Consider the following 18145-nt stretch of genomic DNA (forward strand, 5'->3'; position numbering starts at 1 on the left):
GTCATTCAGCTCCKGCTGCTGCTCAGTGGCAGCCAGCACGGACACTGGCAGGAACTTCACCTTCCTCAAGAGCAGCCACACTGCCGTGCAGGGAAAGGATACAGAAAGCAAAACCAAAGCGCACTGCTATAGGAAAAGCRGTTGGCTTTTTTTAGAATTTTTATTTCTTGGAAAATTTCAAGGAATTTAATCTTGTTCTAGATCAAGGCAAAAAAAATTCCATTTTCTCAAGGTCCAGAATTTTGGCAGAGCTATTCAGGCATGCTATATACACAAGCAAATAAAACCAAACAATCCTAATGAACTATAAACCTTAATCTTCCTGAAATCAGCTTTAATTCTTGCTTGTTATTTGGCAGTGAACACCTTTCACCATTGTCCTGCTGGAAATGTTCTGCACAAGCTTCCAAACCACCCAGTGCCGTTAGATTTTCTCAGTCTCGTTGCCAGTCGCACAAACCTGTCACCCRGTCTCCTGGTAACAGTGCACTGATCTCGCTCCCAACCTGCACCCCCAGGCCCTCAAAAAGAGGTTTCAGACTACATAATAATCCTTTTTTATTATGTTTAGGCTGTTTTTTTGCAATTAACATATTAGATACTTCCATTTCTTTATGGGAAGTGGTATAAAGAATGAAGTCGTCTTTTTTTGCCACAACCAGCAAGCAATCTTGGAACACTATCATCTCCAAACATGCATTTGTCCCAAATATATTAAGTCAATCTGAAACTAGTTTTAAATAACTGTTTTGCCAGCTAGAAAAAAAGCAGGACTACACGTAGCATTTACGTGCTACACATCAAAGAATATGGATTAAATATCTGTGTTTATCTTATCCCAAAGTTTCTCCATGTGATGCACCTGAAAGTTGACAATATTGTTTCTCTTTTCCTAAATGCACAAAGTTGCTGGGGAGCTTTACTGGAATGGGAAATAAGAAAAAGGTGTAGTTTTTTTTTGCAAATGTTATTTTTTCACATAATAGTGTTTTATTTTTCTAATAGAGCAGAATGGGACTTGGAAGATCTAACACAAATGGCAATGAATGCATGAATTCTTCATTTGTGAATAAGTGAATGTGATCTAAAAGAAATCACTGCATGAATGGGTGATAATCTGAGAACRAAACTAATGCATCTAATTCGTCTCAGCTGAGTAAACTACAGAGAAAAATTGCATCCGTCCCCCATCCCAGTAAACTGGTGRCATTTATGTGTTATCAATGATGGATGACCTACAGGTGTGCTAACAAAATGGGTGGAAAATGGAGTTTTACTGCATCTTTTAGAGGCCTGTATCCCTGTGAAGTGAGATGCAAACAGAGGACATGAAAGGAAAGGCACCCGCAGCGCAAGGCCACACTCACCGTCCGAAGCACTGAAGTACTCGGGGTTCACGGACGCATACAGCACTCCATTGCCAAGCCTGTCACTGTTCCTGTTGAAACATATTTTTTTTTTCCTTTTTTTAATCTTTAAACCTAAGCAAATTTCAGGCCACCTCTTCTATGGCTTTTCTGCTGTTTGCTCAACCACAAAATATTATTTACTGGATGTGGAGAGCTTTTCGGAGAAAGAGGACAAATAGAGTTGTTCTCGTGTGCACCCCACCTAATCCATGGGAAATCAATCCCGAATAGCGTTCCCAGGAAATTCCCCCTTCAATCCTCTCTATACCAAATCAGCACAAGAAAGGCAAAAAACATAAGGYGTTTCTATTTGCTAGGTAAACCTCCTTATAAGAAGAGCAGCTGAATGGTGACACACAAGCTGTGGCTGAGAACTGGGGAAAAAAGTGATTTTGCCAAGCACGGGATTGGTTTTCTGGGGAATTCCATTCAACCGTTTTAGAAATCACTTCTACTGTTTTATTTTAACCTCCTCCTGCTTCTCCCTCAATTTCGTGAGGTGATTTTCAGGACAAGACATACTTGTTCGGTGCTGTGAGAGCTCTTGCAGGAGGTAAGCTGCACAAATAAAATTGTCAATCAGACCTCAGAAAGTCAAACACTAAAGAGACCAAATGCTTTTGTGAGAGAGAACAAGGGCTGAAAGAAGAATTATACACATTCTACGTAGGAGAGCTCCAGGGGAGGCCAAGCAGATACCCTGCATCACCAGACACAAAGCCCGTGGCCTGAATGCTGGAGGGGAACAGGTACAGTCTCCATGTGAATGAATTAAGAGCTGTAAATAATGGGATCGTTCTCAGCAAGCAGAATTTATGAGTATATAATTAGAAAGTCTATACATAAAGAGTTGCAAGGCTGAACACATTTGCACTGACTTCTATTAAGTTCTCATTAAGTATTTCTTCAATTAAAAAGAGAAAAGAAATCCCTAGTAGGGAAAAGCAAAGCTGAAGAAAATGAACCGATTTATCTTTCTCCTCAACGGAGATTGTTCTGCCCGGCACTTATTTTTTTAAATGGATGTGAAGACATAAAAAAACCTTTAGAATTTGGGAGGAATCAAATTAGCCTAAATTGAACGAAGCTGCCTAAATTGAACTAAGCTTTCATGGTTTACAAAAYGACCCAAATTTCTGGCAAAGCCTCCGATTATAAAGGGTTCAGTGTCTGCCATCATGGTCCCAGTGGATATGTTCCTGACAACCCTTCCTCTTCCCTCCCAAACATGATACTGTAATAAAAAGCCTCTTCATATCTCAAACAGCAACCAGATGCTCGCTGGTAACTCTAAACCAGCTCCCTTTACACGTCAACAGGACAGAATTTACGTGAGCGTCTCCCGCTCAGTCCTCCGAATGCCATTTCACTTCTTCATTTCCAACTCGCTCCACGGGCACAGATTTGGAAACAAACATTCCCCCCGGTGCAATTCAGCTTTAACCATCAGCAGAAAAAAAAACTCACCGTTTTTTGTTAAAGACATACAGCATTATCAATAGCCCCCCAACGATGAGCAGGAAGGCGATGGGGAGCACGATTATCAAGTGCAGGAAGTTGCCGTAGTTTGCTGCTGCAACCAACAAGAAAACAACTGTGTCAAGGTTTCTATGGAAGCTCCATTAACAAAGACACATTCAAAATGTTTYCCTGTATCGCCATACACGGGAGAAATCAAAGTAATCATTTTCTTGTCTGATAAGGAGAAATGTACTCAGAAATACTGCCTGCCTGCAGCTGAGTGGAACTAGAAGAGAGATGGTGAAAAGCTTTAATTTTATACAGAACGGTGTCTGTCTGAGGTTATGCTTAATGTTGTCCTTTTAAAGACTTGCATTCCTCAGGGAATTACATGCTTTCCTTGCAATTGTTTATACTCTTCTTCAGAATATACACACACAGGTCTTTACTTCAATAAAGACCAGCAATTAAAAAGAAAAAAAAAAGATGAAGTGCTAGTTTTTCACACACACACACACCCCTATTCTTCAGCTAAATACTGAAGATTTCAAGGGGGTCTCTGTATACACTGTACAGTGTTCTTTCTCCAAAACATAAAGCACTCCCGTGGTCGGTCAGGACTAGTCTTACCATTTAATCAGTGTGTGACCTTTATCAAAATGTCACTGAGGTCATATGAAAAAGCATTGTGAAATAACCAAAAAAAMTCCCACCAAACAAACCTGTTAGCCATTACTGAAACAATCTGCTTCTCCTATCATTTTATATTTTAAAGGAGGTTTGCAAAATTGCCACAGATTTTGTGTAACCCAATTTCACATTGCTGCTCCTACCATTACATCTCCCAACCACAAAYAGCAAAGCCCAGGGGAGCCACAGCAACGCGTCCCACACACCCATTACCCGTTTACAGGGCAAATACCCAGGCAGTGAACGCAAGACGACTACCACAGCTCAGAGAGACCTTGTGTTTGATGGCATTTGCCAAAAAAAGAACACAGGAGAGTTCCCAAAAAAGGCATCAGCAAATCAAAAGGGTATTTGGTGTGCAGAGCAGTGATCTGTTCCCAACCGCATACATAAACACCCAACTGCATACACTAACAACGGGAATTATTTTTAAAAAATCAATTTGAGTTTGACACAGCCTGTTCTCCTTACATTTGGGCTGCACATAGAAAGAGATTGGCTCAGTCCACGACCCATTCCCAGCTAACGAAGTGGCTTGTACTCTGGCAGAATAGTTTCCAGGATTCAGGTGGGTTAGTTTAGCTCCTCCAAGCTTCTTGTATTCCTGTCTGGAAACACATTCCCGCTTCTCCTGAAAGAAGAAAAAAACATCTTGCAGTTCATATTAATACCTTCACACTCTTCATTCTTGAGAAAACAATAAGGGTGCAAGACATGCTTGCTTCTTTACAACTAAAAGCGCCATCAGATCAGTTTTCCTTCAAGCAATTTAAGATGTGTGGAATTCAAAAGCTGTCAAAAATGAAGCAAAGCAACGACCTGCTGCCTGGCGCTGGGTGTTCGAGATCACAATTCCCATCTGCAGTCCCTAGCAGGGCACAAGAATATGCTGAGAAACCCTAACAGGTATCTCGTGTTGCTCATGTGTAAAATGGGACTAAGCAGAACGCTACTCAAATATTTAAATCTTGATAATCTACAAACCTCTGAATGAAAGCAGCTACCATAAACACCTTCTAAGAAGTTATTTTACTTAAGAACAAACTTTCCACTTTAGAGGTTTCCTCATAAATACTAACCAGGGTGACTCAATAACCAGGGTGACTCATACTACTCAGTAYCAAAGCTTGCTTATTACTGCCTGCACTGAAGCACATTTTCAAGGTTGAAAGAAAAAATTCTCATGCTATTTACTTTTAAGAGAGAATACAACTAAACATTGTATCCTTTTCTGTCACTTTGAGGTGCATTTCCTATTTTTTACAGGATAAAAAGGTCAACATTTCAAATGGTTTTCAGCTTGATTTACAAACTGCTGGTAACCTCTGTTATCAAATGAGTGTGTGTGATCTAATAGGCCATGAAAAGAGACTAATTTGCACTGCAGACTAGTGGCTAAAGTCACCCTCTGTGGCAAGAACTGCTACCCGGGTCTCAGCAGCTGCGAGTGTGATGATGTCTCCTTCAGATCAACGAGGCACCTCATATTGTGCCAAGTCTCTTGTGACACACAAAGTCAAAGCAATGAAAACATATTACAGCCATGCTCAGACCTGGGTTCTCACTGGGTCTATGCAAATATAACTCAAAATAGAGGGATGTCAAATCCTCACCTCTCCATGCTGCCCATATTTAATCTCATACATTAGGATCAGCCCATTTGGATTTGCAGGCTCTAACCACTTCAGGTAGACGGTATTTTCTTCTTTTGCTTCCCATGCTACTGTTCCTGGAATGTTATCTGCTCCTTCTGTAAAAGATTGACATGTCATGTGAGAACAGCACTTATTACTGGAAAAGGAACTTACACAACGATTGAGGAAAATACATTTCAAATTATTCTTCAGGTATGAAAGCACTGTGGTAAGTGCTGCTCAGGGATCTGCAGAACTGAGCGTACTGGCCAGGAGCTTGTTGGGGAGACCAGCATTGTCTCAACCACCAGCTCCAGAGCGATGCAGCACATAGCTGCAGCCCTGTATTCAGTGGACAAAGAATCTGTGTCTGGTTCTTCCTTCTCCCTTCCAGCTCTTCCACTAGTTTGCAGACGTCTGGGTTTTTTTGGTTTTGTTTTTTTTTGAGAGAGCCTGGAAAGCAATTCAACAATTGCTTTATCCCAAGTACTTTTAGTTCTTGAGAACTTAATGTTTTTCATGCAAAAGCTAACAGGGAGTCTGAGGGATTCCATCAAATTAAGGCCACCTTTACAAGATGACAGCGGCTAGGTCTAGAAGAAGAAGAAAAACCAGCACTGTTTAAACTTCAATTTTCAGAAACACACATTAAAAATCTGGGAATAGTTATTTCCTTTTCCCCAATTTCACAGATTTCCTTATTTCCTTAAAATAAGCAAAACTCTTTGCTTTTTACTGACACAGCTGGATCTGGATTATCATAGTGTTTCCTTCCAGAAACAAAGCAAAATTGCTACCAATCTGCATCAAATATCCCCAGACATCTGCCAGAGTCAGAAGCTCTATGAGAATGCATGTGAATTCGCACTAAAATCATCTGTTTCCCTTCTCAAAAGCCGTACMAACTGTAATAGTCCCAAACATGAGATGGGTCCAATGCATGGTCATTGCTGCCAYGGAAGAAACACTTGGCAAATATTTCCATTAGCAGATCTCTCACATCTGCAAATAGTTCAGCRCGAACATATCGAAACTGAACACGAGAAGTGGTTCCCATCTCTATTCAGCATATAGGACACTACAAAAACAATAACAACAAAACCTTCAGCCCACTATGTCTGTGGGTCTCACCTACATAGCCAAGGGACTGATTCTCCCATCATTACCTACTTCTCCCATAATTAACTATGTACTCAGTGTGCACACACCTTTCTCCAGATCAACTCAATGCATGGACACAGCAGTCAAGGCCACTGAACTACTGCACCATTTCACATCATTCCAACATCTTTTCTTGCACAGAGTCTTTATTTTATACGTCAACACTTGTCAATACACCCAACTGTTTCAGAAGGTTTGTTCTCCCTGAGATGAATCTCTCCCAGAGAAGATGAATGAAAACTTGCCCGTTCTGAGAGCATACCTGAAGGCATGGTTCTTGCAAAGACAAAGTTGGAAGCGCTGCAACCAAGCGTGTCAGCTTCGTGGTTGCAACTGTGAATATCAATGCGGTAAAGAGTAAAAGGCTGGAGGTGGGAGATGACTGTTCTCTCCTTGCCATCCACTTTGGTCTCAAAGAATGGATATTCCACCTCACTCTCCTCTGCATCAGAAACGTTCGTGAAGTGATCTGTCCCCGTCGTGTTCCTGTTCCGAGTGGCCAAGGTGGCATTTGCAATTCGGAACAAATCTCTCCGCTTCCGATCAGGCCTGTGAAGATGACAAACACAAACAAAAAAGGTTTCTCCAGAGTTACTCCACTCTTCAACACTTAACTAGCTCCAAGAAAACAGCAGGGGAAAAACAGTAAAATAGGTAACCAGTTAAAAATAAATAAACAAATACAAATAAAGGAAAGTGTAAAAAAAGAAGTAAACTTTCTCTTAATCTTAGCCCAAGAACMTCAACACGTTCTACTGCTATCTACCCCAAAACTGACCAAAACTCGGAAGCTCRCAGCATGCCCATGATGATGAACACGCAAACTTGTGACCTCCCTGGAGGCTGCACAATGAACTGAATAGCAAAAATGGCTTCAACTGTTATTCGGTAAGCAAAACAAATTGCATTTAAAGACACTAATGTCAAATTCTGCTATCCCAGCCTAAAATAAAAAACAGATGTTAAAGGCTTAAAATGTTAGGAAAGAATTGTTCTGAAGTCTGCCGCATAAGCGAGGCTAACTCTCAACAGGCCGGGCTTAACTTCTCTTTTTTTTCCTTTTCAGCTGCAATGAAATTACAGAAATTTGAAGCTGGTTAATCTATTGAACCATGTAAAGAAACCATGGCAGACAGATAAAAACTATGTAAGTTAACACCACGCATGTGTCAATTTTTGTATCTCTGTTAATGGTTAGTGAGGCCTCCCTGTCCAATGGCAAGGAGAAAGCTGACCTGGAAGCAGCTACCTTGCTATGAGCTACCCCGCCTTAGCCCATTCAGCCACAAAGACACATGTTGTGGAGTGAGTCATAAATAGCCTGATTTCATTTGGAAATCTTCTGTCAGTCTGGATTCTTTGTTGGTTTGTTTTTGTTTGCTTTTTATTACAAAATATTCCCAAATTCCTTTACTTGTGTAGTCCTTTCAAGACTTTAAAATACMATGTAAATAGCACGGAAAGAAAACTAGGCATGGAAATAACTTCCTAAGTTATCAGGAAATTGTTCTAAGTGAAATACAAGCCTCATAGTGCCCATTTAACCTCTCAACTTGTCAGTGGGATATGGGGGAACTTCACAGGAGATGTAAGCACTTGACTCTCCTCCACAGTGATACTGCTAAGCCTATTCACTCTGCTTCGGAAGAGGATGCATTTACTGCTTTAATTCACTGAAAAGAATAAACTTTTGGACCAATAAGAGATGACAAGCAGTGAATTGATAAATATTTGCACAAATTTTGTAAGGGAAAGCMGTGAAAATAAAAAGTTCATTCTCAATCAACCACAAAGGCACAAGTCAATGCAACAGCCCAAAAAGCATGACTGCCTTGAAGGGATGTATGAAGTTTCACTCTTCAGTGATCCTGGTTCTTTCCTGTTTTTCAGGTGAAATCAGCAGCAACACAAACTTATTGGTGAAATCAGCAGCTACATCAGGGAAAGGGAAAAGATCTGCAGGATAACCACAAGGCAAACATGACTAAGAGGTCATGAGATTCGATCCTGCCGCTTCTCTATCAAGCAGCTTCCTGCTGAAGATCAAAAGATTAAGATCAAAAAAAAAAAAAAAACCCCAAAAAAAGAGCATCAAAGTAAGGAAAAGTTTATTGACAAAAATATGAAAATCCATGTCTTCTGTTAAAGGAAAGACAAAAGAGAAATAAAGAGGTAATATTATATCGAAAAGTAAAATCAAATTGAAAAGAAACAATACAAGTCACTTACCATAAGAGTTAACAGTTCTTACACACTAAGGAATTTTGAGGTTACCTCTCGGATACCCACTATCATCCACAGCATCCCTCTGCCTGGTTATTAGAGAACCAGAAGAGACTTGAAGAATAATTGATACTCCTGTGGCTGCAAGTGCTTTTCCAAGCCTAACCAGAGTCCTCATGTTTGCAACCTACGTCCTCTGCAGTGCTAATATACACGGGGTCATCCAGAAATTGCACACAACATTAAACCAAGAGGGTTTTAAACAATCCTAAAACCTCACAGTTGAATATTTTCATGTTGTATCACATGCTGCCTATTTTTCTGAAGATACCCTGARGACAGGTTAGGACACTGGAAAGGAATACTAGTACTGTGGTTTGCATTAACCTCTTAACTAACTTCTCCCATGGTGAGGGGGAAAAATAAGACATCACCAAGCAATGAGATGCCAAGATATGTCCCATGGAGAAATCTCAGTAGCTCATAATCTTTAATTTCCCTGGTGCTTGGGCTCTATAACGTCTGTTGGCTATGCCGTTATTTCTGAGTCTTGTACCTTATGGGCTCTTGCTCTTACAAAGTCCACTCCTGTGACAGTAGGTTAAGGAGAAGCAGAAACAGTCAAGCTTTCCGGAAATGGCTCAGTTAAGTTACTGTCTAAGTTCACATTTCTGTGATTTTCCACTCACTTTCAAGGAATGCAAGAAAATTTGGCATAAGACAAACAACATTTACTCGAAATTACAAGACTCAGGTGAAATACAAAAAAATATTTTAAAAACTTCTTTGTAGAAGCTGGTGCAATACAGTTTCATGAACTTTAGAGAAAAGAGTCTAAATGAAATGCCTTTCAAAACTTCCACTGTGCTCCTTCATTAAGTACAAAATGAGATCACATCTATAGCAAACTGGGTGTGTTTTCCTGGCCAGTCACACTGGGTGCTGCCCCTCTCTGCCTCACCTTCTGCTGCCTCATCTCTTTCTTAGCCTTGATACAGAAATGCTGCACAATCCAAACTGAGAATGCTAAACATCAAGTGAGCTGTGAATCAAATCCAGCTCAAATACAATACTTGCCATTTCCAAAGAGAGGCAGTATTTAGTCTTTTTGTTTGTTTGTTTTGACAGATCTACAAATCTTCAAACGTAATTACAGTCCCTACCCCAAACAAGTCAACCTATGTGTGAATAAAGTTCAAGTTGTAACGAGCAGCCAAGCCTCACTGCTGAGTTCTCACACACAGGACTTCACCATCAGCTACACCTGCCAACAGAGACAGTGAGATAACACGCATGATTRAAACCTGATTGCTTACAGGCTGAACCATAACAGCTATACACTGTGTGCTAGGCCCCAGGATCCAATTATCTTAAGTAAGAACAGCTGACATGAGAGGTAAATTAGAAACTCAAGGATCAAAATCACTGATTAATTCAGTAGTATCTACTCTATGATGCAGCATAAAATGGTTACTATTCCACTTAATGTGTAAGCGCCAGTGTTTATCATGGAAGAGTGGGCATGTTTAATGCTTCTCTGCAGCTGGACTCGGGAAACCAATATGCCCTCTACAATTAGCACAGCGAGAAAGGAAGACCAGTTTTGATTCTGCCAGGTGAATGTATCTTCAATATCAAATGCAAATAAACGTTCAGATTAGGAACAGAAGTACTTAAATGGCTACTTAGAGAAAGATGGCATTTGAAACCCTTAGTTTACTACGTGTTACTTATCTTTGAATCCCTCATAGACAAAAGGCTCCTCAAGTGACTCTTGACTCTGAAAAGAAATGTTGCTAAAGTCCTTGAACAGTATAGCTAAGAACTCTTACTATCAGTTAAAATAGACAAATATTAGCAAAGAAGAGAAACCACAAAGCAGGAAGACTTAAGACTGTCTCACACAAATGGAAGGGCAACATGCTTCAGGTGTTATCCACAGATCTTTCATGTTCAAGAAGCCTCAGCTCTGGGAAATGTTAAAGCCCACAATTAACGGCCCTCCTTGCAAAGAGCAAGTTTCTGAAGCCCATTACCTGGGGACAAAGATAGAGTTGTGAAGAAAGTTCTCAAAGACTTTCCGGTACTCGGCTTCCTCTTTCTCAGCCTGTTTCTCTGCCTCCGTCTTGGGACAAGCACAACAAGGTCCTTTTTCTCCCCCGCAGCCCTCTGGCTTGGTGGGTTCAGTAGCTTCTTCTGTGTCAATGGTCCCATCAGCGTATCTTCGAATTGGGACTTTATCTTAAAAAAAAAAAAAAAAAAGAGCAGAGGGGACCCGTTTGTTCTCTCTCCATATTATGAATATGGCAATAATCCATGTTTACCTTTCCCTTTTACCTGCTCTTATCCACAGAAGTGTTGTGAAACAAGGCAGAGGCTTTAGTCATGATATACAACGTGCACTGACAGGTAGGAGTCAAAGGTAGGAGTCAAAGGCATTTCATAACCACTGTTTTCATTTTTCCTACCTTTGGAGCAGTAATTGTGTCTGTAAAGGTAACTGTCCTGAGGTTGCTGTTGCCATCTCACAATATAGTATGAGAGGTTGCCATTGGGAAGAGAGGGAGGGTTCCACTTCACGATCAATTGGGAAGAGGAGTTGGATGCTGAAATAACATCCAAAGGAATGGATGGCACTGTGGTGAAGAAGAACACAAAGAAAGCCAAGGCATTTTAAACCACTTTATACAGTATGTTCGGATGCAAGCTTTCAAGGTGGAGCCTAATCCTCTTCTTTACTGCAAGAAAAACAACTATCTCAAAGAAAAACATCTCCTACTTATGCCCCACTGAAGACAAATATGAAAGATTTAAGAGTAACAACTCTCAGTCCCAGCTGGAAGTGGTACAAAAACTACTCTTCCTTCCWAAGACAAAATTCGAAATCCCAACTCCAAGAAAAAATGTCGTAATTCAAAAGGAAAATAATGTCCAAATTAACCACAGAGTTTTTCTGCAAATTTTAATCCTCCTTAATAGCTGCTGACATTTTTTATCATTACATGTCACCTGCACATTTCTCTATTAAAAACACAATTTGCTTTTCTGTTGCTATTCTAAACAAAACAATTGTTTACATTAAAAAGTGTATGCTTCTATAGCCAGAAGGAAATAATGAAGTATTTTGTAAAGAAGGAAATAATGAAGTATTTTGAGAGGCACCAAGAAAACCTCCAGAGACAAGGGTTCAGGGAAAGGTGACGTATCTTGTCTGTGGAATCTCCCTAAGAAAAACCTTCTGAAAGCCCAGACAGACCATCAAGGTGAGGGAGGAGGAAGAAAGGAAGAAGAAATAAGAAACACAAGAATAATTGTACATTCAGTCCCAAAATATACCAGAAACACAGTAGGCTTTATACTAAAATTGCTAGAATATTACTTATTGGGTAAGTTTACCCTTTTTCATTTTCTATGTAAAACAAACACTTCTTTCATTGTTGCCATTATGCTCATGTGGACAATGGTTGGCTATTTCCTGCTAGCACTTATTTCATGAAACACATCAGGACAMAACTATACAGGACCAGTTTTCTCCTATATCTGAATCTACAAAATGCTTGGTCATCTCACCCAGCATTAACAAGGTCATGCTCAATTCCGCACTGCAATAAGAARCTGTCTTCAATTTTTCTCCTGCAGCATTTCAAGGGCCCCATGCTCCTATCAGYAGAGTCAGGACTCCTTTTACTAGTTTAGCTGCCTTGGGCATCCTTAAAGCCCTCAGAGATGAGCCTAATCCCCTGTCATCTACACAGTAAAGCCTGAGTTGATTGTGGTGATATAGGGTCAGATAGGACTTCAAAATTTCAAAGCTGAAGAGAAATGAGGATGCGACTACAGACGTTCTGCTTTCCAGCTGTGAAATACAGCTTTGGGAAACACAACTGAAACGAGCATTAGCTTCTCCAGGGTGCACAGAAGCAGTCACTGACGGTGGCTGCTTTCCAAGGRCCAAACACTTAACGGCCATTGTGCCCACAGATCTCAAAATGCCATTCAAAAAATACAAACAAGCAGCACTTGGTTGTGAACTCTAAAAAGCATTTTGAGCTCCCACTTGGTAAGTGGGTCCCAGTGGATTTCTTCCATATTAGAAGCAAGCTTTTTTCAAATCAACGGGTTTATTTAAACAACAGGAGGCAATAAGCACACACAGAGCTTGATCAACCCTTACCCAAGAGCCCCGGCCCTCACCTGCAGCATTGGTTCGTATATATACTATTTCACTTTTTGCTCCATGAATATGATGGTTTTCCATCATTGTGAGGGTAACTGCCTTGACATAAATGGCATACTGAGTCCAAGGTTTCAATCCCTGCAGTAAAATCCCAGGATTGTTCTCCTTGTTTGGTGGCAGGTCAACATCCACCATATTCCAGCTGTTGGAGCCGCATGCATCTTGCCCGTCATATTCTGTCACATTCTTGAATGGGCTGAAATATTAAAAGAAAAAAAAAATAGAATGAAATCAGCATTTCACTTCAGCCTTGCTCCAAAAACAAATGAAGTTCACTTGATTTTCACAGCAGAACAAAACAGAGAATTCWAGATTTGTATTTTATTTCCAAGCACTACAAAACTCAGAGTTCGGCTTTAGCTGCTGGTCTTACTTTTAATCCCTAGCAATAACATGGGGTTCTCAAAGTAAACGCTAACCCTGGGTTTGCCTGGTGCTTTCAAAAGCAGACAGTGAAATGCCTCAGATGTAGTTAGACTTCAGCTGTGCAGCAGTTTAGGAAAGRCCACTCAAGATAGTGACCGATAGTAGATGAACTGTTATTGTAAAGAGCTCAGCTTCCATGACCAGCCTTTCCCAGGCCTTCAGAAACCAACAAACTTTTTTCTCCTTGTATTTCCACACAATGCAAACGTGTGGATAATAAGCCAATCTCTGAGTAGACTAGTTGTGAAAGCGACAAAGGAAGCTCCACCAAGAGCTCGCTAGTCACTATTATGACTATAAAAGTAAAAGATCTCAACAGACTTAAAGTCACAGCTTATAGAGAGCTCCAAACTAATAACCAGAGTTATTAGTCTGCCATACGTCTTCTAAATGTCAAGCCATACRTTTTCTAAAATCGGAAACTATCCCAAGGATTTAGAATCCATTTGCAGGTTTCAGTCAAACCAATCCTTGTTTTAAATGGGACTTTTGCTCGAGCCAAAAGAGAATTTGAACAAAAGAGGGACTCAAGGATGAAACATCCAACTGCCTACAGTAGGAATTACCTGAAAGACTTTGCTGGCTCACTCTCTTCAGACAGTGAGCCAGAAGTCAGCATAGAAACCCTAAACATTGTCTAGCATCCCGTGCCTGTCCCCATTAGCCTCTGAAGGCATCTACTCACGCTTCTTTGTAGTAAACAGTGAAGCTAATGAGATCTCTGTAATCCGGAGGGCGATACCGCTCCCATGTTAGTTTAATCCGATTCTTCAGCGTAGTGTTGGAAACAAAATGCAGAATGTGGCTTTCACCTGCAACACAGAAGGCAGGCACACAGCAGAGTTAGCATTATTTTTAAAGCAGATATTCTTTAATGCATCATTAGAAAACTCATCAAARCTACTTCAGCCTCTCCCCAAGGCAGGAACACAAGTCCTGCTCATCTGCAGGAGTGGTTTAGTAGCACTAAATTTGTCACCCGGCTCCAAAGCACAGCTAGGACAGCCTCTGTGTTCCCACTTTTTAGGGCMACTTTTGGCAACCACAATTTGCTTTTCAGGGGAACTGAGAGAACAGTTTATGTTCCTGTTCATTAGAGGCTGCACGAAGARCTCCTAAACTCAGCTCCTAAGCAGCACAGCCATTTGATGGCAGCAGCTTCCAACTRCTCCTCTGAACAGAGCTGGATGGAAGCCGGCTGCTTTGAAATGAATGGCTTCCCACTACCAGCTCACTGAGCCTTCCAGTCTAGAACAAAATAGCATTTTAAAAACTTAATTCTTGGATGAAGAAATTGTGCTCTAAGTGTCAACTGCGAGCTAGTTCCCAATGTTCCACAAAAGTCTCTGCAAATAAAGGGGTTTTCACCCTCATGTACACTGGCACTATTGGTGCTATCTTTTCAAAGGCAGTTTAGCTTTTGTTGATTCTTTTCCCCTTCTCGGAGTCAGAAAGCTTTCTGTAACCGTTTTACAAAACAGGCCGTGGCTGGCACTAGCCTCGGTGGTAGTAAGGACTGGCTGTGTGTCTGTAACTCCTCCAGGACTGCAAGTCTTTGCTCTATTGAATGTGCAAAGAATGGAGTGTGGTTACAACAAGGATCTATGCCATCTGCATTTACGCATCGTGCCTAAAGAGACATTCAGCAGAGTACGTGTCCCAGTTTTGTAAACACCATCCAGTACAAGGGGACTCCACTGATACACAAGATACATTTTAATTTACACAGCTCCAAGAACACCACAAATAGAGCAAAGGAGGAAGCATGATCAGCTGTAAGGGGTTTCTCTTCTTAATTGTGAGATGAGAGATTGCTCTTAAATGTATATGGTACACCCGGAGACCTGATATGAAAATCATCAAGGTCAACAGAAAATTTTCCAGTAACTGACCACTGCAGAACCCAAAATTGAATRCAAGGACATTGAAGCTTAGAAATATGGTAGAATGGAAAATACTGCTCTCGAGTCAAAAGCAAATAAAATACAGAAATTTGGGCTTATGGCAAAGGTGTTTATAACTAGTAATGAGACACTGTTCACCTGCAGTTAGGAAGAACCCTGAACACAGCAGAAAGAACCAGCATCTCCTGGTGTCTAAGAAATTGCTGTCCAGCAGCCTCCTTGATACCAAGAAAAAGTAAATATTTGTGAAAGTATCTTTAATGTTGTAATTTTGCTAGGAAATTTGCAAGAGAAACAACTCTGCACTGGACATGCCAAAACCTAGATTTTATTTCTCCCTTGCCAGGTTGACCAAACAGTAAGTAAAATAATAATGAGAGAACTGATATGAGCCTTTCCAAAAAGGCTGTTTTAAAGTACATCCCTATTATTACAAGATGCTGCTGTCACAAAAAATGGTATTAGGAAACCATTGTGCTTCCCTCATCAAAAGTTTCTTTGTTTCTTTGTTTTTCAGATGAGATAGCCACTCTGTAACCACAAAATTTTCGGCACAAATGCTTTCAGCTACATTTYGAGAACAAATCAACTAAGCCTACTTTAATCTCTAGTCTCTAAATGTTGTGATATCCAGCTATCCAGCAATATGTTTTGTGGGTTTTGTGGGGTCTTTTTGTGTTTTTTTTTTGTTTGGTTGTTGTTTTTCCCTCCCTTTGGTGACACAGTTGTCTCGCACTCAAAAGCAGTTTGCCCAAAGACTGTTTGACTTACAAGAAGCTCTCTCCCCGTTGTTCCTTGGATTTATATCTCCTTTGCTCTGTCGTCCCTTGGTTCCTGAAACTTCCTCCATACGGTAAATCTCAGAAACACACAATTTAGGATTGAAGGCAAAGTACATTTTACCCTCCTTGATCGTCAGGTTATGATGGTTCCAGTCCCACAGCTGCTGGAGATTATGGTTGTCAAGCACGTAGAAAGAATAATTCCTAGAAGGAATTGTATTTTTTGAAGGGAAAAATATTAATTTTAATTCATAACCAATTCCCACCGAGAAGAACATCTTAACAGAAGCAAACTCAAAAACACTGGATTTCCTCCTATCRCAGGATAGTGAGCACAGCTGCCTCACTTATGTTTACAAAGGCAGCTGGAAGCGTTTGCACAGGGAGGTTTCCTTGCCCCTGGGCCTCTGTTTACCTCTTGGCTCAGTAAAGATCTCCCGCACTGAGCCAATACAGTTGTGTCTATACATCAAAACCYGAGTGAGCTGCCACCCTGCAGTGTTGCACAGCACAGGATACACCCAAGTGCAGCACAAATAACGCAGAGAGCAGCAGCACGTGCTTTTCTAACCTACACCAAGTGGAACAGCAGGAACATCCTTTACTGCCATAGGTATCAAATGCAAAATTGTGTGTAAATCCTGTAGATTAAGAAGAAATTCAAGATGTTAAGCCTAGTGAGAAATGGGGTAGCAGAGAGGAGAGCAGAGGCTCTGCATCAGTCCTGAGATCGGACTAAACCTCTGAACAGAGGCAGGGGGTCCATCTGGTCCAGGCTGTGCTGTACTAAGTCCCTAGGYGACCTGCACAGCCCCTGCACACCTACAGGAGAGCGTCCCCACAACGTCCCTGCRCTCCCAACTGCACAGTGCCCAGCACAGGTTCATGGCAGCAAGAGTTTGATCAAACTGGGGTGCCAAGAACGTACAGGACATACAGAAAGCGTTTCATTTCTCAGCTTTACCATGAGGAGAAAGACACAAGTCACCACTAGGCCACGAAGCYGGGATATAAACCAACAGAAGACAGGAGAGAGGAAAATCCATGTTACTTTGGTTAGTCCTAGTCAATAAAAATATAAAAAGGAATGGTGGGATGGGGGCAGACGTGTAACGAGCAACTATACAAAGGGTCTTACCTGAACCTCTCACCCCGCAAGGCAACTCTAGCATAAACAACTGCTGTTCAAATGCCCTGACACTTCCTAAGTTAAGACCATGTCCCCAGTTGTTAAAATCTCTATCAAGCTAACTGCCGAGTTTTTCCTTGACAGGTGCATACTTTTATCTAAGTATTTTAGGAAACAATATGTAGACTGTGGTCTAACAATCTAAAATTGTGGTCTAAGCTGTACTAGAAAATCTGCAAGCAAACACAGAATGGGGCAAATTTAGCAGGGGCRAAGGCTGCTCCAAGCCCTAGTAAGTAACTGTAGTAATTTCCTAGTATGGCTGAATTTTAGCATGACCAGTTCGTCAGCASAGACCTACCTTTCTTCCCTAATTCCCTGTTTTCCTCTCGAAAGCTTCACCATTTCCTTCTCTATTTGGGAATCAGATTTAACAAAACCAGCCCTTTCCTTCCGTATCAGTTACGTTTGCTGACATAYGGCAGGATTCCACAGACATAATCACTACTTAAAGCCCAAGGCTGAACTCAAAGAGCGAGCGAGAAGGGGACATGGCTGCGGGTCAGGGCAGAGCCGGGCACAGCGCSGTCAGCGGGAAGGAGCCTCGCGCCCCACAAAGCAACAAGTCTCTGGGATTTGCAACTGGAAAAGAACTTTTCCATAGAGCCAATGTCCTCCTTGGGTGGAGAGTCTGCCTTCCGGGCGCGGGATGAAGGGCTGCCCTTTCGCTCGCTCGGTCACACGGTGGAATTTTAAGAATTTAAGGCTGACCAAAGACTAGCCCGAGAGAAAGARGGAGGTTGCGAGGAGTCCCTCCTGYCGTAACTTTATCCTGTCCGGGCAGACAAATCAGAGACAAGGAACCTTTCCCATGACCTTCTTGCCACCTTTTCTTAAACCATTTCCCCGAATTCTTTGTTTAACAGTTCTCTCACTGCTGGAAGAGACTTATTTCTTCCAGACAACTGCGGTTTCAACTTGAGCATCTGCTTTACTCAGGAGGAGAAAGGAAGCAAAGTATTTTCCTGAAGGAACATGCCCACCTCAGCAGTGCAAGTTCTGCAGAGGTTAGATTTGCGTCTCAGCTAT

At 41.3% G+C, this 18145-nt stretch overlaps 1 protein-coding gene across 2 annotated transcripts in view; it reads right to left on the reverse strand.

The window, feature by feature from the left end:
* The window catches only part of IGF1R (insulin like growth factor 1 receptor), a 132347-nt gene that overhangs the window by 12300 nt on the left and 101902 nt on the right, over positions 1 to 18145 (reverse strand). Inside the window, exons 6-15 of one of the 2 annotated variants that reach the window (XM_026040514.1) lie at positions 15917 to 16131; positions 13927 to 14053; positions 12773 to 13011; positions 11047 to 11214; positions 10615 to 10819; positions 6618 to 6904; positions 5174 to 5310; positions 4032 to 4191; positions 2877 to 2982; positions 1368 to 1438 (exon numbers count right to left, since the gene is read on the reverse strand). In XM_026040514.1, coding sequence (XP_025896299.1) covers positions 1368 to 1438; positions 2877 to 2982; positions 4032 to 4191; positions 5174 to 5310; positions 6618 to 6904; positions 10615 to 10819; positions 11047 to 11214; positions 12773 to 13011; positions 13927 to 14053; positions 15917 to 16131 — 1715 coding nt within the window. The remainder of the gene's footprint in view (positions 1 to 1367; positions 1439 to 2876; positions 2983 to 4031; positions 4192 to 5173; positions 5311 to 6617; positions 6905 to 10614; positions 10820 to 11046; positions 11215 to 12772; positions 13012 to 13926; positions 14054 to 15916; positions 16132 to 18145) is intronic. The other variant, XM_026040517.1, reaches the window with a different exon arrangement.

This window comes from Nothoprocta perdicaria, unplaced genomic scaffold, assembly GCF_003342845.1.
Source record: "Nothoprocta perdicaria isolate Ctin4 unplaced genomic scaffold, notPer1 scaffold_26, whole genome shotgun sequence".
NCBI classification, from domain to species: domain Eukaryota; kingdom Metazoa; phylum Chordata; class Aves; order Tinamiformes; family Tinamidae; genus Nothoprocta; species Nothoprocta perdicaria.